Genomic DNA, 21,291 nt, shown 5'->3' on the forward strand with positions numbered 1-21,291 from the left:
CCATTGTCTGTGATTTGCTACATTTTGGGAGAACCGAAAYGCCTGGCCAAGATGTCTTTCAATAACCCAATGTACATAAAATCAAACTCTGTCTCCCCAGGAATCATCCATTAGCAAACTCCCAAATTTCTGCTGGCCTCATGCACATTTTGGCTGTCAGGAAAGCAGAGAGGCACAAAATGTGAATATAGATAATGAGGGGACTTGGACATTAAAAACACACTCTACTGTAGATGATGTGTCATTTTAATGAACTCAGCGCTCCGACTGCATTTTGAAAAATAGTTTCTGTACAGCAGAATTATTCCAACTGTGATCAGTGGGAGTGCTTCCAGTCCCTGGGTTATTCCTGCTCATTACCATTGGAAAATATTATGTTTTCCATACGACCAATTKCTGTAGTGCCCCAGGGAAGCGCTGAGATTGGGCTGGGAGGGTGCATTTCTCTTCTGTAAGAACATTTTGGAAAGCTGCTGTTCTGGAAGCTCATATTTCTGTTAGGTTATACATGAATGATTACACAGAGATTTTTTTTTCTCCCAGTAATTCATGAAACAATCCACAAGAGAATGTTCGGTTTAAGATTTAAAATAGTTGTTCATTTAAATTAGAAACAAACAAAACAGTTTCTCTTACACCCAGTAATTAACAGTGGAGAATTAGCCTTGAGGTGAGTGCTGACTCTGTCTGTAGAGAGTTTTATTGGAGTAGTAACTGGAAAGCAAATCCCAGTAAGCAGCTATTTTATAYAGGTTAGGATATAAAAATATGGTTATTTCTGTTCTTGAAGGAAATGGAACTCTCCTGAAAGCCAATATACACGAACTTGACTCACCTTCCRTGGAGAAATGCTCCAGTTCCATGGCTGCTCTGAACATCCCCACGAAGGTTTGGAACCAGCAGCTTTTCAGAGAGGTCTGGCAAAGGGAGCAAGATGAAATGAGCTTGGTGGTACTTACATTAAATTTAGCAAAGGGAGCAAGATGAAATGAGCTTGGTGGTACTTACATTAAATTTAGCTTCCACAAGAAGCATTTTCCTGCAAGAAAAGAAGACTCTACCCCTTCAAGGCAGCTGTTTCACTCCTTTGATGGTGTGCATAGATGACGATCCATGGTTTGTGTGCTTAACCCTCGGGATTGTGTTCTTTTTCAGCTCCTGTAAAAGGGTCACCAGACACATGTGCTGATCCCTGGCTGTGCCCACCCACCATCCGAGGTGATGGCCAGTGGGATGAGAGTTTTCCTGATTCTGCTTTGGACAACAAACGTGGCTCAGCCAAAGCTGCCTCAAGGTGCAGGAGGTGAGGAGGTTCCTTCTGCCRGGGGGAAATTTAGCACTGGTGGGTSCCCAWRGCCCCTCTKTGTGCTGGGTTCTACACACAGACAGAACAATTCCTGCCAGGCCATGGGCCCAGGAGCAGGGGTGACCATGGATAAGCTGTCCTGATTCCTGGGACAGCTGTAGAAAAAACAGACAGGTTTTTTGTTCCCAGCTGGTTCCTGGTTTGCTTTGAGAGGGAAGGACCTCAAATCATGGAGACACAACTTGGGCCAAATCCTCTGGGCTGGGCAGTTCTGGGAGCTTTGAGAGCCTTGGGGTTTTCTGAGCCTTTATGGGACAGTTTTGCCACAGCAATGTGTGCTTGGAAATGGAACTCCTGGGCATCAAAGGTTGGAATCATGGGAGAAGAGAAGGGGGGCTGATCATGGAATCCCAGAAGGGTTTGGGTTGGAAGGAGCCTTAAAGCCCATCCAGTGCCACCCCTGCCCATCCAGTGCCACCTTCCACCAGACCAGGGTGCTCAGAGCCCCATCCAGCCTGGCCTTGGACACTCCCAGGGGTGCTGATATCCCTCAACTGCCTTGAATTTGGCAAATAAGGGAAGGCAGGCTCTGAAGAACAGGAGGGGAGCAGATTGATTATCTCCCTSCCCTGCTATTTATATGCTAACATTCCCCCAGCACGAGCTCCCCCTCATTTCCATGGGAGCTCCAGGAATCCTTCTTGCCCTGTCATTTTAAATTRTCCTTCCCATCCTTCTATGCTTTCTTCCATTTGTGCTTAATTCCTCTGTTCATCATTTTGGTTCTGCTCTCACATGCAGCCCCTTGTGGCTGTCAAACCTCTCTTTSAAAGYCCCCCACGTTATCCTCTCCTGCAARCTGATGTGGGTGGGAATTGTTCATGCAGGTGGTCACTCCACCAGCCCTGTTTCTTATGTCTGTGTGACAATGAGGACTAAGATGAAAAACCTGAACCTAATTAACAAGCCAAATGTAATACTTCAGAGTAATTTTCAAGTTGAAACTGTTGTAAAAATTCATTTTTAAGCCAAGTTTTAATAAATTCTTCTTTGACAATGCTTTGGTTATTTAAAGTTATTTTTTTTGAATATTAGAAATATTTGATAAGAAGCTGTTACAGAATATAATGTTGAAATTAAATTATTTGCYTGCATTGCTCAGTGCTTGCAAACAGATTATGCTCTAAACAATTCACTAGATTGGATATTCATGGATATTTCTGTTTTCTCCCTTCCAGTTCAGGTTTTCCCACCTGTTAACTTCACCCTCACAGTCTCTGCATTAGCTCAAGTCCTTTTACATTGGAAACCAAACCCTGCTCAAGAACAAAACAACTCCACCATTAGATACGATGTGAGAATCCTGAGCCCTGTGCCTGAAGAGGTAAGAYAAATAATAAATCAGGGACCCTAAGMAGGCTAAATCYCTGGTGTTCTCTTTTATCTAAACACACACTGAGCATTGGAGGGATTCCCTTTCAGCCATGGTGATGGACACAGCTCTGCTGGGACAAGCCTTGGCAAACTGCAGTTTTCATTGGGAGGGGATGATGGATACTGGCTTTAAGTGCTGGCTCCTCATTCAGCTCGACTCACTGGGCTCACCCCAGTGACTGGCTCAGTCTTTGCAGGTCCSTTATTTTGGCTCCCATCCCCTGTGATGTTTATCTGATGTTTTTAATTTCAAGTATGACACCAAGAGGACTCACAGTGTCCGAACAGCAGCGCTTCACAACGGCTTCTCCGCGTGYGTCCGGACCTTGCTCCTCCAGGAGGGCCTTCAGATGAGCAGTGACTGGGTGAAGGGAGAACTCCCACCTCTGCCAGGTAAGGACAGCCCAGGGAAGGGCTGGATTTTGTGTTCTGCCCCAGTCTGTGGATTAAACATCAAAAGGTGACGGGTTTAAGGCTTTAAAATAAAAATGCAGCATTTTCTGCTCTACCTGCTACAAAAGGATTTAGTCCAGSCCTTTCTCTACTGCAGTGGAGCCTGGAGTACAATCTGGAGTTGCAAAATATCAATAATACCTGTAAAATTTTCTAAAAATGCCTTGCTAAGGCTGAGTTAACCTCCTGTGGTGCACTGAGGATATTGTTGCCTTGTTACACATGAAATACATGGTGTTGTGGCACAGCTTGAATTTGTTTGGGAACATCCATCCATCCATCCATCCATCCATCCATCCATCCATCCATCCCTGTCCATCCATCCATCCATCCATCCATCCATCCATCCATCCATCCATCCATCCATCCATCCATCCATCCATCCATCCATCCCTGTCCATCCATCCATCTCTCCATCCATCCATTGTGATAAGAAAGAATTGCATGCAGCAGACACAGCTGTAATGGAATCAGAGTGTTTTAGCAACACCAACTTGTTCTGATTTTCACTGAGGTTTCCCCTCTACCCTGTAATTCCTCTCCTCTCCAGGTGCAGCAGAGACCTCTGTCACTAACTTGTCCTGTGTCACTCACGTCACCATTCCTGGCAATGTCTCTCTCCACTGCWCGTGGCTCCCTGGCCAGGGGGCACCAGAAGACACCATGTACTTTCTGTTTTACAGGTTGGTGTTTTCTCCCTTTTCAGCCAGCTGTCAATTCCTTTAAGAGCATCCTGTCTCACCAACATTTTAATTTAGGTATGAGACACACACTGAGGAATGCCACAATTACATCAAGGATGAGTGGAACAGGAACATTGAGTGCAGATTTTCGAGTACTCARATTAAACCTGGGGAGATTGACAAACTCATTGTCATACACATTAATGGCTCCAGCAAACRTGCTGCAATCAAGCCTTTCCAGCAGTTATTTAACCAAAATGCCATTGGTGAGTAGTTAAAAAAAATGATGAAAAATGTCTAGCAGGATTGTCAAAAGATTTGTGAGGATGTTCTACTGGATTGAGTGGATTAAGGTAAAAAGATTTATTGGTTTTGCACAGTCATCTTAAGGAAATTAGAAGAGATAACTGGATTGTTTTAACTAAATTTGATGTTCATAATCTATTTCTAATTATACAATGGCAAAACCAAGAGATAGAAAAGGCAATCAGTTAATCTGTTTGTTAGCCAAASCATTATTCCCAATACTAATTTTCARKTGRTTTAGTTTTCCAAAACTTTTAAGTGAATTTTCCAAACTCTTTCCCCATAACTATTACCTGCAATGTAGTTATCCCTCCTAAATCCTTATCTTTTCAGTCCAAAATGAGAAATAAATTCAAGAATTATAGATCCTACTTGGAAAAAGTATCAAGTTATAAAATGCTCTAGTTTTTAGTATTTAAACTTGTCTCTATAAATAACTTAACAGTACAGTTTTCTTTTTGCAGAGAAAGTGAATGTTCCCAGAAATATCAGCATATCCCTGGAGCAAAATGATCTCCTGGCCACGTGGGAGAAGCCAATTTCTCCTTTCGATAAGGAATGTTTTGAATATGAATTTTACCTCATCAACCTGAAGTCAGGTAACAAGCAGGTAATTGCTCCTCCAKCATCTGATATTATCCAGCATTCCTGTCCTCTGCTGCTGGAATTTGCCTTCATCTTTTCCTCAATGCCTTTTCTGCAAAAAACCATCCCCAAGAGATTTGGGAAAGCAGGACAAAATTGGATTTATTCAGCTTTATGCATCTGGTTCCAAACAGTTTTTGCCATCTTGAAAATCCTGCATTAAGTGTTTAAAGGAAGAATGGGAAAATGAGGCATTTTTCAGGAATTTGCCCTGAAATATTGGTGTGTCAGGTGAAGTTACACCTATAAAAATAGAGATCTTACCTGCAAAGCAAGGCCAGCTCCTCACAGTTAATAAAAAGATCAWCAGGGCTAAAGTTTCTTTTCTGAATGGTTTAGTCTTAATTCATCTGTAACAGCACAAATTGTTTTTTGAACAGATACTGAAAATCTCCTCAAACAGCTTCCGACTGCGGATCGATGTCACCAGCAGATATTCTGTGAGGATGAGAGCCAACCACAACCACATCTGCTGTGCCAGAGGATTCTGGAGTGACTGGAGTGAAGTTATTTCTGTTGGTAAGAATAATTAACAATTCCATAATTATTATAATAATTCAATAATTATTCCACAATTCCATTTTATTCCATAATTCCATAATAATAATTAATAATCCCCATAATTCCACTGCTGGGGAGCAAATGCTGCCTGATCAGGAGCGTGTGCAACATCAGGGAATTTTAACAGGAAACAGGAAAATAGGTGTTTGAAGGAAAAACCTGACTYGTTAATGCCCAGGGGATTGAAATCTGTTCCATTAAAAATAAAACAGCCACTTTTCAAGGGGGATTTGTTTTAGACAGTGCTTTGTGAATGTTTTCAGAGATTGCTATGAACTCAAGGTCTTTTCTTGCATCACTTCAGTTTTTACAGGTGTTTCCCTGTCATCACTGTGATATTCATCCTTAAAATTATGATGAGACATCATYTCACCATTGCTTTACTGAAATTATYTCACCCCTGAAATGTAGGGGGGAAAAAGAGCACAATTTTAGCATCTTTGGAGCAGGATTCTTCACCCCACTTTGCTCTGCATTTCCTGCCTGCTGAACAAGTTGTTCTGGAAACATCAGTTCCTTTATCACTGCACGTTATCAACTGTTTGTTCTTAGACATCCTCCTTTGCTCTTATCTTTGGAGTTTCTTAACTTCCTTTTTTTTTTCACTTAAAAATACTCTCTTACATTCTCCTGTTTACTACATTTCCCCTCTTTTATCAGGAATTCAAATCTTCAGTGTTTCACCTCCTTTCCCAACATATCCTCTTGACCTCCCCACCTGGCTCATGTAGCAAACATTGAAAACTCATTCTGATGGCAAAAAAAAACCTTGGTTTTCCATAAAAATGTACTTACAKCTCAACAGTATCCAAGGACAGGACCAGTTAATTCAGTTTTTCTTACGGAAAAGAGGTTTTAGGGGTTTGGTACAGTTCACTGGTACAATACAGGTTCTTGCCTCAGCCATTTTCTCAGCCACTTCTTCTCTCCTTCAAAATAAAAAAAAATGTATTGTTGAAATCAGAAATTTGGTGCCATGGAAACTCTTCTTCAAGCCCTGCAATTAATTTCTAATTCTAGGTATTTTTTCATGTTAATTTGAAAACTTAACATGTTGATTTGAATCTGAATACAACCACATGAAAAAGCTGATGAAATATTTTTAAAAAGCTGATGAAATATTTTTAAAAAGCTGATGAAATATTTTAAAAGAGTGTTTCAAATAATCTGCACTAAAATAATATATTTGATTTTTTTTTCTTGAAATTCAGGGCAAAATAAACTGGAGAATTCCATAACCTGGGTTTTCACTCTGCTTTGTGTGTTCGTATTCTGCACATTCCTGCTTGTTGCTATAATATGCAAAATGTAAGTATCAGYATATTCTTTTTATTATTATAAAACTAAACCCTGCATGTTCAACAAGTGTGAGGGGATGTCACAAACTTTGTTTAATTCCAGGAAAAAGCACTGAGTTTGGTATTGAAGCATAAATACACAAAGCAAAAATAATCAGCCTCCTTAATTATCAATGGTAACATTCAGCAAAATTAGCGGGCTAAGAGAGTTTTCAATTTAATCTTATACAACAAACSCATGAACTGGGGTGAATTTGTTAAAAATCTATTTGTCCTTATCTCATTTCTTCACTTAAATGCACCTGATTGGGTCAGTGATTTCCCCAGAAATCTGCATTTGAAAGATGCTGAGAGCATCTTTCATGACCAAAATGCACAGGCCTCCGGTGTTTGCTGGAGTATTTGAACTATTTATTTAATTTATTTTTAATTATGCAGAGGCTCTGGATGCCATCTAGTAAAGGCAATACCAAATATGCAGTGAAGAAGCCCAGCTACACTTTGCATCTGTGTCTGGGACAGTCAAATCAGGAGTGATRAATTAAGGAATCCCTGTAATTAGAAGCTTCCCTGAAACACGCAGCAATTAGCAGCCCACAATGGAAGTGCTGTCCTCAACTCTGCTAATTCCTGAGTCATTTCTTCACTGYCTTTTCATTTATTTGCCATCCCGATACATCCATGGCTGTTTTCCATTCCCTGCAGTGTTTTCTTTATCCAGTGAAGGTGCTGGCTGCAGGAATGTTTGTTCCAAGGGAATTTCTGCTGTTCTCTCTGCCTCGGGTGCCTGCTGCCTGTGTRCCCTGTTCTCAGGGAGCTGATGAGCAGAGCATTGCCCAGGGAGGAGCCCTGCTAAGAGCAGGACACAAGAAATGCCCAGGGAGTTTATTCCTGTCATGTGTCACTTGTCCCCAGCCTTGATGCATTGCTGAGAACCCCAAAGTGCTCTCACTACATCCCTGATTCTTTATGGATTCACCTGGAGCTGGAGGTGCTCCCCTGTTCCAGCATTTTCTTTGGTTCAGCAAATCCAGACCAATTTACAGCAATCCCAGTGCTCCGTGGTTTCCTGTGGAGTTCTGCAAACATTCAGATATTAGTTACCCCTTTTCGACACCCTGGAATAAATAAATACAGGGAAACACTTCTACTCAACTTGGAGATGCTGTAATAAGGCATTTTATGATTTTACTCCTAATTTCAGGGAGTTTTTCCAGATCCAGCTGCTTGCAGCTACCTTGGTTGCTTCCAGGAGTTTCTCCCCAGTATAAAATTCCCTAACACCCACAGGCTCATTACTTTCTCTCTTTGCCAGCGTGATGAAAATTTTACCTCCACTCTGCRCTGAATTTCATGGAGCTGCTCACCTCATTCCACCCTTCCCTGCTGCTCCTTGCTCCTTCTCCTCCTCTAATCCCCAGCTTGCCCCAGGAGGATGGAGGAACATAAGAAGATGAAACACAGTGTTGTACCTGCAGATATTAAAAAAAGAAAAATCGAGCAGGTTCCCCAGATCACAGTTTCATTAGCASTCTCTGTTTTTACTGCTCTTGAAAATTCATGAAGTGCACTCTGCAATTCAAGCCACGGAATCGTTTCAAATTTCATGCGATTTGCAGCCATTATAAGGAATTTCATTACAGCAAAGAGGTCTATAAATTTTTCTGTGTACTCGCAGGCATCAGGGATAAAGACCACCATTTGGGAGGAGTGCTGCAAGGCAAAGGAGCCCCCTGGGACTCTTTGGGCAGGCTTTTCCCTTCACTTACTCACAGAGGCAGATGGGGTTACAGTCTTGAGAAAAACCTCAATTGGATGTTTTCCTGGTTTGCCCTCTGTCTGTAGGAGTGAGCAGTGTCTGTACTTCCCCAGGAACAACATTTTCTGCTGGAGGCGATCTCACAGCAGGATGGAGTCAGTAACTTGCTCCTCTTAGCTGGCAGGAGGGCACTCAGTGCCTCCACACCCCAAAATCRCTGTGATCATCCATGTACCCCCCTGTTCTGCACTCCACACCCAGCAGGCACCAGCCAGCTTTGGGAAAACTCCCCGGGGATGCTCAGGGGAAGAAAGGCACTTGGACAAAAAGCAAATCTTTCTCAATCTCATCACAGTGCTTAGAAGAGGGAAAAGAAGAACTTGTTCTGCTGCTTGTTTCTCTTTGTTTATCTCTGGCCTTTTCATGTCACAGCCCATGGGAAAAGTGGGAATTTCAGGCAGACAGACACAGCACAAGCACTGGAGACCCTGAAATGCTGATTTGAGGCAGGAGGGTCCCATTGGCATGTCCAAGGTCTGAAGGTGAAAGTAGGGCTAATGGAAAGGGCTGTGCCTTCTCCTCAGAGACCAGCAGAGCTACCTGGGATGCTTTTGGTGACAAAATCTTTAATCACATCACTCCCTTTCCAGTAAACTCCAAAAAGGARCAGAACCCTTCTGAGGGCACCACCCCACACCGCCTCCCTGCAAAGCTGAGGGATGAAGCAGCCCCCATGGGCACACGTSTGCTTCTGCCTCATTTCTCTGGAGCATTTGTTCACTCCTCCTCAAGTGTTTCCCTTCCAGAAGTGACGTGGAACTTACGTTTTCTGCTGACTCAATAAATAATTTTGATGTGGCTCCATCAAAATCTGTCACTGRCAAACAGCACAACGAGGAACAATCCCGAACAGAAGCAAATGTCTTTGGGTACATTGCACAGCAGTGGCACAAATGAGAGCTGAAATGAGGTGCAGGTGGAATGGCGTGGCCTTTTGGAAGGTTTGGGGAGCTGGTGAAGTGGAGGAGCTGTGAGGACAGCAGAGCTGCAAAGCTGCCCTGGTGAGGGCACATGGCCTGACCTTAGGGCAGAGCTGGGGAGGCTGGACACGATGCCAGGGGCTGCTGCAGGGATATTGGCACTCATCCTGCCCCATTCCTGAGCCCCAGCAGCAGCCACTCTCCTGTCCCACCCCTCTGCTGGGGAGCAAACATCCTCCCTGAGCCTCTGCACCCCACAGAGACTCCACCGTGTCCAGCCTTTCAACAAAAGAAATGCAAACATTTCCCCCAAAACACCTCAATCCTGTTTTTCCTCCCCATATTCCCATTTCTGGCGGTACAATTCCCTCCCAGAGCCTCATCCACGTGCAGCAATGGGGAGATATCCCCCAGTTTGCCTGGTCCTGTCTGTGGTGTGAGCAGGGGGTGGCCCTTCCCTTCCTCTGATCATTAATGAAGCTTCAATGTCACCTTCAAGGCAGCAGCAGCTCTGCCAGCAAGGTTTAGCTCCGAGCTGATAGACAGAAAATATTATTCCTCCTCACCAGGAGAATAATAACAGGATAAAGGGAAACTTGACAGAACTCAGAAAGCTTTTGGGAGAAGAAAAGTCCTAAGAACATAAGCRCTGAACTGAGCAGACATCAGCTGGGGGGATTGTCACAAAATAAAYGGGGCAGAGAAGCAGCTCAGCCCCACACCTTGGTCTCTGCCTCATCCAGAGCTGACCCTGGCTACCAGTTCTGGGCTAAAGAGGCTTCACTCAGGCCCAGTTCTCACCAAATCCTGCCCTTTTGGACATGGTGCYATCCAGGGGTGGAGACAGCGAGAGCATTCTKGGGCCTRCARTGTGAGCTCTGAGYTCWGGGATGTRCCCAAGGCAAGRMAAGTTCCCTCTTTRCTATCACAAAAATCGCTGTGCTGCRTGCCCAGCCAGGCCAGGGAGGCTCTCAGGGTGTCAGCAGGATGARTTATTACAGCTCTAAACAGAACCATTTACTGCCAGCCCTCCCTGCTGCCTCTCCCCCGGCACACCATTATTMGTGGCTGCTCTCCCTCCACCAGGCACTGGCAGTTTGTGTCCCCAAACCAGAGTTTGGGCAGAGGCAGCTTGTCTTGGCTGTCCAAACGAGGGACATGACAGCAGAGCCTTGGGAAGAACACCAGCACCAACAGATCAGAGCAATGAATTCTGTCCCAGAGCCCCAGCAGGGGATGGGAGTGGCTGTGGCTGTGGAGGGACAGGCTGGGGGACACCTTCAGCCACCTCCCCCTTGGCACCCACACATCCCCAGGGGTGCCCTGGGCTGCCCAGCCCCGGTGGGGACCATCACCCATCACTGGCACCCCTTGTGAGCCACTGCTGCTGCTGTTGGGTGCTGGAGCAGGAGAGGGGCAGGAGGTGCAGCAGAGCCCACTGCTGCTGGGGCTGAATGTGTGCTGTGCCAAGGAAATCATCCCTGGGGAGCTGCAGCCCTGTCATATCCATGAGGAACAGCAGCCCTCTCACATCTCTGGGAGCTGTAGCCCTCTCACATCCCTCCTCTCACATCTCCTCTCTCATCCCTCCTCTCATATCCCTCCCTCTCTCATCTCTCACTCTCACATCCCTCCCTCTCACATCTCCTCTCACATCCCTCCCTCTCACATCTCCTCTCACATCCCTCCTTCTCTCATCCCTCCCTCTCACATCCATCCCTCCTCTCTCATCCCTCCTTCTCTCATCCCTCTCTCTCTCATCTCTCACTCTCACATCCATCCCTCTCTCATCTCTCACTCTCACATCCCTCCTTCTCTCATCCCTCTCTCTCTCATCCCTCTCTCTCTCATCCCTCCTCTCACATCCCTCCTCTCACATCCCTCCTCTCACATCCCTCCTCTCACATCCCTCCTTCTCTCATCCCTCCTCTGCTGTCTTTTACAGAAACCACCTGTGGAGTAGACTGTTCCCACCAATTCCAACGCCCAGCAACAAATTCCGAGACCTCTTCCCAGTTGATTACGAGGTAAAATAACACTTTAGTTACTAAATTAGAAAGGAATACTTGTGKTTTTGTGCTGCTTTTTGCCTGTAAGGCTGGGAGCAAATGGGATCATGGAATGATTAAATCTGGAAATGTCTTGGTTKGAAAAGAYCTCCAAGRCAATCAAGTCCAAYCTTYGACTGGATGACCCCATGCCSACACARCCCATGGAAWGTGGAATTCCTGAGGCTGGGAATCAGCAATCCTCACTGTTCTGGTGGGGTCTCATGGGGCTGCATGGCCCCTCCTCTGGGACAGGTCTCAGTGTGCTGCAGCTCTGGATCTGCCTTGATTTGCAGATGTTGTGCTTTGGRAAGGGTTAAAAACCAACAAAAGGATAAAGGAGTGCTTTGTGAATATCCATGGAATTSCAGGCACAGCCCTGGCTCTGCCTTTTGCAGGGAAATTCAGTTTCTGCACAGTCAGGCAGGGAGCTCTGCCTTGGCAGCTGCTGGGGGGGTCCTGGAGACCTGGCTTTGTTAAACCTCACCATTTTTGCTCCTGCTGTTAAGCTGGACTTGAGCCTGATTACGATAGCTGTTACTTCTGATAGATACATTTACCTTATAGATAAGATAAACCCCTCATTGTCTGCTCAGCAGCTTGGTTTTCATTTCACCTCAGAACAGGGGTTTGATTTTTTGGATAYTGTTCTTCCTCCATGGCCTGGTCAAGAAAACATGCTTAAAAGATTATCATACAATGTTTGTTTTTAATTAACTGGTGTAAACCACCATGACTTGGGGCATCACAACAAAGAATATGAGAAACAGGAAATATTAATGCTGCAGGTGGGAAAGGCAGTTTCWCATTCTCAGCAGCAGCTCTGCCTTGTTTTCAGCTGTCAAGGTTTGTGGCCCTGGCAAGGAGAGGTGAGGCCATGACCCAGGGCCCTGCTGAGGTCACCAGGGAGGTGAAGTTCTTTGTTGGGACACTCAGTTCCTAAATTCACCCTGTAAACAGAGCTGGGTGATGAAACCCTGCTCAATGGTGGCCTGTGAGAACCTGCTTGTCCCTGCTCTGTCACCTGCCACCCTGCAGGGCTTGCCACCAGCTCAGCTGCTGCTTCTGCTTCCTCTGCAGCTCAGCAGCCCTGCACATGTGTTTGTGCAGTTCTATGCCCATGGGGTCAGGATGTGGCCCCAGAAATGGGCTTTGCATTCAGAAACATTCCCGTGCCTCAGCCCTGAAAGGGCTCTCAGGGCCTGGAAAAGCTCCCCAGGGAAGTGRTGGAGWCACCACACTTTGTGATGGGATTTACTGGCTGTGGTGGGATCAGATCAAAGGTTGGCCTTGATGATYTTGGAGGTTTTTTCCAGCCTTAATGATTTCAGGATTCTGTGCCCTCCTGGGGCTCTTCATCAGCTTCAGAGGGGTGGAAAATGTGGCAAATGGGGAATTGGGGTGCAGAGCTCAAGGGATGAGCAGCTCTGGGAGAGCTTCAGCAGGAGGGGAAAWTCCTCCTGTTGACCCCAATGCCCCCGAGCTCCTAAACCATGAAACATTTTGGGTAAATCCTCTCTAAATGCAGCCGTCTGAGCCATGGGGTTTACCCAACTCTGCCCCATCCCAAGGCAGCCCCTCCCAGCTCAAAGGGGTGTTTGTTTTCCAGAGGGCACGGACCTGCACCAGCTCCACGGAGACCGAGGTGAGCAGCCTGGCYGAAGGTGTCCCCTGCAGCATCCTCGAGGATTCCGTGTTCTGAGAGGCTGCACGTCCCCAGTGTCACCAGTGGAGAGGGTCCCTGGCAGCTCCTCTGTGTCCCTGTTCCCAGAGGGGAGGAGAAATCGCTTCCACAAGGTGCCTTGCACAATGAGACATTACCAAAGAAAACGAACCAGCAAAAGCAGGATAGAAGGTCAAGGCACAAGTGCTGTGCTGGGAAAAAAAAATCTGGGAAAGAGCTGATGGATTCCTTTTTTCTGGTTATCCTGCACCCTCAGGTGCCCCATTCCAGCAGGAAAACATTCCCCTGTGCTGTCACTCTCCTGGGTGAGGGAATGCTGCTGGGATTGAGGGCTGTGAAGGAACATCCCCTGCCCAGGTGGATCCTCCCCAGGCAGGGCAGTTCTACCCTTGGGCAGGCACAGGAGATCCTCAGGGGCTCATTTCCACCCCAAGACCCTCAGGGGTCTCATTTCCACCCCAAGACCCTCGGGTGTCTCATTTCCACCTCAAGACCCTCAGGGATCTCATTTCCACCCCAAGACCCTCAGGGATCTCATTTCCAGCCCAAGGCTCCTTTGCAGGCTCTGACCTCAGCAGGACAGCAAGGGATTGTTTGTGCTTCCTGCCACGAAGGAAAAAAAAAAAAAAAAAGGCATAAACAGATAAACTTCCTCAAAGGCACCAACAAAACAAAGCAGCCTGGGAACACAGAGATTTCAAATGCAGGCATTAAAGAAATGTGCCAAGGACTTGGTGGTGCTCTGAGGAGTCTGAGCTGCAGCGAGCTGGGTGCGTCCTGGGCGTGCAACTTCAGCAATTCTGAAAATCCAAACCCATGTTTGCAGCCTGTTTTTCTTTGCTGTTGTTCCATCTTACACAACCTGGGTTTGAGCCTCAGTTTCTGCTGTATTTACCTGTGTTCTGTGATCCACTGAGGGAGTTCCCAAACAAACCTCCTGCCCCAAACCTCAGGCTGTGACCCATGAAATTCTCCTGGTCTTGCAGAGTCCCTTCTAATTCCARGAAACCTCCTGTCCATGGAGCTGGCCCAGAGGAGGGGTTAAACATTTTAACAATCAATAAAAATAAAGATTTGACCCAGGCCAAAGGTTCTTTGGAAAGTGCCTAAAGAAATGGAGTTCCCACATGCTTCAGACTAAAAATAATTATAATAAATGAGCCAGTTCTCATCTGGGTGAAATAGCATTGCTCCATCAAAATTAATGTAGCTCATTAATATAACATTTGTGCCTCCAATGTCTCTCCTGCCTGAGCTTTTGATGGATTTGAGGGGCCCAACTTTAACAATCTAAAATCAGAATTTCATTAGTGAAATCCTAAAAATGAGACTAAAGAGAAGTCACTTACTGGAATGTATTTTACGTCRTGCCTTCAAGTGGCCTAATAAATAAAATTTCCACATATAATTCCATTCCCATCAATGGCAAGGTATTGCACAGATGAATGCAATCAATTTAAATACATTCTACTTGTCAGGTCCTTGGTGTTTGCAGGATGAGTCCTCACGGGGACAGGCAGGGCTGGATGGTTTGGAGAGCCAGCAGCCAGAATTGTACTCGTGCTAGTAAATAAATCCAASCTGGTGTAAAGCAGGAGCACCTGCATTTCCCCACCCCACTCACCTTTGGGGCAGTGCAGGGGTGTGGTGGGATCTCCCTGTGCTGGAGAACCAAGGGTGCAGGATGGGGACAATTCCTGGCTGAGCTGCCTCCTCAGGCTGTGATTCCTGGAGTAAAATCTTCATTCCAGGATATGAGGGAAAAGGGAATTTGTCCAGGACATCCCAGGCACGGAGGATGCAGCCAGGGCTGTGTCAGGCTTTGGCATCACCACCCCACATCTCCATCCCCATTCCCACAGCAGAAAAATATTAATTTCTGACTTTTTCCCCTTCAAACCCAGCTCCCAACCCTTGCATTCCTCCTTCCCAGCTCTKCCCTGCTGCCTCCAGGAGCTGCTCCTCACCTGCCTCTGGAAATGGCAATTTTACATTTATTTTTGTACATGGACTCGTGCTACTGGGCCGGTTTACTTTTGTGCTTCACTGATTGCCAAGTGCAGCATCGCTCCTCTGAAATGCAGAGAGCGTTGTGCAACTCCTGCCCTGAAAGAATTAGAAATTSTCTGAATTAAATTGAATTAGAATTCGATGGAGTGGCTCCAAGCAGTGCCCCCCAACCCTGAGGAATCCCCAGTGCCTGAGGGGCTTTGCTGCAGCCACAGGGTCAGAGATGCTCCACCAGCTCCATCCCCGTGGGCTTGGACAGCCTGTGCCTCTACAAAATCCACCCAAAATCCATCCCCACAGAGATTTCCAGCCAGTTTTGGGAGCAGAATTAGACCAGAGATGTATAAAGATTTTTTTTTCTGCTTCCAAAAAGTTTTGACTTGAACCAGCTCTTGTATCTTCACATCAGTGACAGTCTCAGCAGGTGAAATTTCTCACTGGGCAGAATGAAACACGGAGGAAAAAGGCTCCTGGAAGACAGGTATCTTTACAAATGACAGAATATTTATTACCAATACCTTTAAAAAAAGATTACATCTGCTAGATCACTGATAAATATCATTTACACCGGGGAGAAAACTACAGAAGCTTTTTTTTTCATTTCATTTTTCTTGGTTTTGTGGATTTTTTTTTGTTTGTTTTTTTTTTAAATTTTTTGTATTTTTTACATAGAAGTAACCATATCAAACTAAGAAAGGAACACAGCTTGAAATACTGACAATATTTCTCTGGTCAACACCCCTGACTTTTACACAAGTGGAATCCTGATTATGAGTTACTGAATAAATATATTTAGAAGGTCTAAAAGTTAACTGTATTATTTTGTAAGCAAAAAAGACAAGTTACAGGCAAATTCAAGCTATCAGGAAAGAAAAAAAAATAAATACCACTGCAGCGCATTGAAAGTTGAAAATTGTATAGAAAATTCCGTTGCCTTTTGCCAGCGTTATCCCGTCCAAACTTACAAAATTCCCCGTAATAACAAACAGTCCTTCTCTCGAGAAGAATTATTCCAGTGTGGATATTGTCGTTTTCTGGTGTGACTCTGTTCTGCCTCCAGGCATGTGGGAAGAGTTTCTAAAGAAAGGCAAACTTGGAGCAGGGATCTCCTGGAAGGGAAATGCCCTGGAGCTCCCCGGGGCGCCGCTCTGCTCCGCACAACATTCCCAAGCGTTCGGAGAGTGGAGCTGCCAAGGATGAGGAGTTGTGTCCCAAAGAAGGAGCCCGGAGCAGCTTTGTGTCTCAGAGTGGCTGTGTTCTGATTTCCATGGAATTAATCCCCAAAGGTGTGGAATTTCCTCAGAATTAAACCTCCCAAGGCGGGTGGAGCCGCRGCGTCACCCGTCCCGTCATGTCACCGATCACAGCTCTGCAGGATCTCCATCCCCACCCCGTCTGATGCTCATTATGATCAAGAAAAAGCAATTTCACGACAGCCCCTCCTCGCTGCACAGTGCCAGAATGTTGGCTGCGTGTCCTGTGATCCACAACCGACCAAAACCCACGTGGTTTTCCAAGGTTCCGGTGTTCTGCGTGCGTTGAGTTTGTCCTGCTCTGGATAAAACGTGTGTGAGAAGCACTTGGTTCAACACAGGGAGCTGCCAGTGCACTTCAGCCTGTTCCAATCCAGGTCTGGGTCAGTTCTGCCTCGTGAAACCCTACAGTCAACTCCAGCCAAGGTACCGAGAACAACTTCCAACCCTCCGTCAGAAAGGAAAAAATCCCAAACAAATATTTTCCGTGATAATGTCGTCCGTAGCATTTCATAGCAGAGGAAAAAATTAATATCTACATCATATGTTAACTTTAAAAAATTCTATAAAACACTAAATATATAATAAAAAATATGCATATAAGGACATATGTAAACTGCTTTGGTAACATCATATTACAGATGTTTTCAGTGCATTGCAGAGTTTCCAAGGAAACTTCAGACAAAGCTATATTTGCTTTGAGGAAGTACTGTATAATGCCATTCCTAAAGAAGCATAAACATTTTTTTTTTTCCAGTAGTAAGATGTACTCAAACCACAATATTACTTAGTACTGGGTGTCTCCAAAACAACTAGCTAAATGTTGCTTATATTATAAAGAAGAAGTCCTCGATGCCATTGTTGTCATAAACTGGAGCGGGCTGTGAGTGAGATCATGATTGTGCTGAGGGCTGACAGGGTGCAGGCGCTGGAGGTCGACGAGCCCGAGCCTCTGGCRTAGGCATCTGGCAGGGGGAGAGGGGAGAAGGAGCCAGAGGTGAGCCCAGAACAATTCCTTAACCCCCCACCCAACATTTCAATTCCCTTTTTTCAGATAAAGCACAGCCCCCACACACAGCCCCCTCCTCTTTACGGCCGCCTCTCCAACTGAATTTTTGATTTCATTTCAATTCCTGCCCCGTTGTGCCGAGGCTCTTTTCACAGTTACATTATTTCACACRCTGCTCTCTTGTCATTATTTGGTATTTTTTCACGACTGCACCATATTCCAGCTGTTCCTGGTGGCACCAGCCCATCCCTGAGGAGCCACGTCCCTGCTGGGTGACCCAGCCTTGAGCCAAATGGATCTGGCATCTTCCAGCCCCCCTTTGCCTCCTCTTGCTGCTGATTAAATCTCTCTGCATGGTTTATATGGCCACRGTGGGGAGAGCCCTGCTCTCACCCAGCCTTTTTTAACATCGCTGTAATTTTAATGCCATATTCCTGCATTGCAGAGGCTCCTGATTTAATGCAGCTTATAAACTGGGACGTTATTAATGGAAGATGGGACATGGAGATTTTSCAAAAGCCATGTTGTGTAATAAAATACTCTTTGTGTTTGTTCTTCTACACCACCTCATTTCCCTAAATAAATATTTATGCAGCCAGCACACAATGGGATATGGCTGTACAGTAGCCTTATAAATTTAAAAGCCTCTGCATCCTGTATTTGCTTATAGTGAACTGCAGTGAAACAATCTATTCAAAGCATATCTGAGCAYGGAATTGAGAGGGGAAAGCGTCTGGAAATCTTAAATACAAATAGAACTACTTAGGGTGGCGTTTTTTATGGCTGAATCTCAATTTTGGGGTGAAATCTGAACCAGGGACCCCTGTGGCACAGACCCCATCCTTACTCGAGATCTTTGGGATTCGGATTTGCTCGCTGCTGCTGCCGTCGCCGCCGTCGCTGACGGGTTTGATCTCGATGATATAATCCTCGTCGAAGGGCAGCGACAGCTCCACCCAGGTTTTGTTTGTTTCGATGACAGACGTGCTGCTCTGCCTGTTCCACCTGTACAGRACCTGTGGAGAGGGACACAAAACAGGAGGAGTGAAGGGCAGAGCTGCTCAGGGTTCCTCAGAGTGCCCCGAGGTGCTGCTGCTCCTTTCCTGCCCCTCTGGGCAGCTTGGGCATGGTCTGGTGACAGAGGGGACATGTGGGGTCTGTGGGGACACAGCAGTGCCCAGGCAGGGGGTGACACTGGCAGGATGATGATGATGATGATGATGATGGGCCACACCAAACACAGCACCGGTACCTGGTGGACACCTCGGAGAAATCTTCACCTTGGTCAAGCTAAAATAAACCCCTGTGTGAGTAAAAACTTATTTATAGGGGTCAGAAACTCCTTACTGTGCTTCTTCTGGAAACTGAGTTGGGATATTTGATGCAGTGCCACAAACGGTTTCCCAGAATAAATGACTTTTGTGAATGACCTTCTGAGCTGTGGGAGTTGTACTAATTTATATCRTAAATTGTGACATAAAATAGGAGATTTCTAGGAAAAAAGAAGAAAAATGGGCAATATTTTGCCATGATTCAGGGTATAAATCCATCTGGTTGTGCTGTGCTAACAGTCAAAAGAGAATGTTTTAGAAATCCTCAAGATGCTTTCTCAGGGTGACGACTCTCCCTCTCCCTCTTTCCACCAACATCTTAATTTGCATTTCAAACTGAAAATACGTACTGAGAAGCTGGTCCAGACTGCTGAGGTTCATCTGAGGTTTGGACTAAAAGCCCTGAGGAATTCCTTATTTTTGCTAAACCCATACAGAGCACCAGAGATACTCAGAAATTTGTCAGGAACCGAGGGGAGCTGGGAACAGAACCCAGAGCAGTTCCAGGTCCTGCCCTGCCTCAGGCTCTGGGTGTTTGCACAGATCTGTGTAATCCTCAGGGCTKCATCATTTTGGGCTGAATGAAACTCTTGTGGAAGGTGATGGAGCTGAATCCTTCCCGAGGTTTCTCTCTGGTTAAATTAAGTCCTATTAAAACTGCCTCTAGTGAGGATTCTCTTTCTTTTCCTCTTGGCTTTGCTTTCTGAAGRAAATGGGAGCTATTAAAAAAGCATTTTATTTATCTGCAATTAAGGAGCCAACTGCAGCCTTTGGGAAGTTTCCAGGGAAGGGAGGAGCAAAGTCCTGCAGGTGGGAACTGTGGAGGAAGGAGCTCCCAGGGGCCAGAGGGAGCAGCAGGAAAAATGTGCTCACATCAMACAAGTGTGGCCTCTGGTTTTGGAGGAATGCCCCAGGTTTAAGGTGGAAAATCATGAAAACACCATGGAAATACTCACTTTGTAGCCCCTCACTTCGGACTCGTTGTCCAAGGCTTTCACCTGGTCCCAGTTGAGGATGATCTTGGAGTCGGATGAATTCCACACGATGTTCCCGGGGGGCTGGCTGGGTGCTGCACCAAAATACACAGAGCAGCACGTTACTGGGGASAGCCAGCTCCCAGCTGGAGCCCTTCCAGAGAAAACTGAGCCTGCCTGGATTGCTGTCCCTCTGGAAAACTAACGAGCTGCTCTGCTCATCTGTGTCCTCCAGGTCACGGGAGGTGTGACACGACACAGGGCTTCAAATCAGAAAGGGATTCAGTCACTTGCTCAACATGCCTGAGACCAGAGGAAAAAAGCCCTCTTGAACGCCGAGATAAATATTTAATTTGCCTGCACAGCTGTGATTTCGGTTTTGCATGCTCTGCTTACTTAACACGGGGAAGAACCTCACGGAAAAAAAAAAAAAAAGAAAATAAGAAAGGCTGAGAGTGGTAAATCGTCTGCATGAAAACCTGGCAAGGGGAAATCTGACAGCTCCTTCAGACCCAAGAGAGCTTGGAAACGAGATGGGGAGCAATGTCTGGACCCTGCAGGGCCCCCCTGCCAACACTCACGGGGTTTTTTGGTGGTGACGTTGACGGCGGCGCTGGAGGGGCCGGTGCCCGCCGTGTTGTAGGCTCGCACTGCCAGGTGGTACAGGGCATTGCCCCGCAGGTTGCTGACCCTGGTGGAGGTCTGGTTCCCCACYGTGCGGATCCTTTTGGCGTTTTCCTCCTTCTCCTCGTGCTGCCAGCACCGCACCTGCCAGGGGAAAGCGAGAAGTTGGTGTGGATTGCTGAGGTTTGCGCTGAAAACCCCGAGGGATTCCTTATTTTTGATAAATCAATACAGAGCACCAAAGGTGCTGAAAGTTCAGCAGGAATTGAGGGAGCTGGCACGGGCTCGCCAAACTGGCAGTGCCACTTGTCCTGTCACCAAAACAGATCTGCTCCCAAGGGACACTCCTGCTCCCTGCCACAATCTCTGTCACAATCCCTTTTACAATCCCTGTCACAATCCCTGCCCCAATCTCTGTTCTCTGCCACAATTCCTGCCCCAATCCCTGCTCTCTGTCACAATCCCTGCCCCAATCCCTGCCACAATCCTTCCACAATCCCTGTCCCAATCCCCTCTCCCTGCCACAATCCTTACCCCAATTTCCTCTCCCTGTCTCAATCCCTGCCCCAATCCCTGTCCCAATCCCTGCCCCAATCCCCTCTCCCTGCCCCAATCCCCTCTCCCTGCCCCAATCCCCATTCCCTGCTGGGCACCATTCCCTGCCTGCAGCGCTCCCTCCCCATGGAGCCACTGCCTGGCCCCAGCAGCACCTTCAGGGAGGTTTCCATTTCCAGATCCCACAAAAAGGTGGGATTTTTAACCAGGTGAGAGAAATCCCCATGCACTAGAGGCAAATCCAGCCCAGGAGCACAGCCATGGCAGGAGCAGCAGCACCAGGACAGCTCTGTGTGCCCCAAGGCTTGCCGCTGGCAGGATCCCACATCCTTTTCCCATACCTCATATCCCTGTATCCTATACCTCATATCCCTGTAT

General features: G+C 46.4%; 2 protein-coding genes across 2 annotated transcripts in view; one reads left to right on the top strand and one right to left on the bottom strand.

Moving 5' to 3' along the window:
• Positions 1 to 1,158: 1,158 nt before the first annotated feature.
• Positions 1,159 to 13,175, top strand: IL5RA (interleukin 5 receptor subunit alpha). The gene is made up of 10 exons (XM_057378265.1): positions 1,159 to 1,303; positions 2,545 to 2,690; positions 2,995 to 3,133; positions 3,744 to 3,876; positions 3,952 to 4,142; positions 4,647 to 4,792; positions 5,208 to 5,346; positions 6,600 to 6,696; positions 11,371 to 11,452; positions 13,083 to 13,175. The coding sequence occupies exons 1-10, from the start codon at positions 1,222 to 1,224 to the stop codon at positions 13,173 to 13,175; spliced, it is 1,248 nt and encodes a 415-aa protein (XP_057234248.1). The 5' UTR covers positions 1,159 to 1,221.
• A 3,338-nt stretch (positions 13,176 to 16,513) lies between these two features.
• Positions 16,514 to 21,291, bottom strand: part of LOC130580643 (contactin-4-like) — a 231,459-nt gene continuing 226,681 nt past the window's right edge. The window contains exons 22-25 of the mRNA XM_057378263.1: positions 20,316 to 20,502; positions 19,717 to 19,829; positions 18,277 to 18,445; positions 16,514 to 17,385 (exon numbers count right to left, since the gene is read on the bottom strand). Coding sequence (XP_057234246.1) covers positions 17,285 to 17,385; positions 18,277 to 18,445; positions 19,717 to 19,829; positions 20,316 to 20,502 — 570 coding nt within the window. The 3' untranslated portion in view covers positions 16,514 to 17,284. The remainder of the gene's footprint in view (positions 17,386 to 18,276; positions 18,446 to 19,716; positions 19,830 to 20,315; positions 20,503 to 21,291) is intronic.

The sequence above is a fragment of the Malurus melanocephalus genome, unplaced genomic scaffold (genome assembly GCF_030028575.1).
Source record: "Malurus melanocephalus ecotype Western Australia unplaced genomic scaffold, MMel_1.1 scaffold_351, whole genome shotgun sequence".
Lineage (NCBI taxonomy): Eukaryota > Metazoa > Chordata > Aves > Passeriformes > Maluridae > Malurus > Malurus melanocephalus.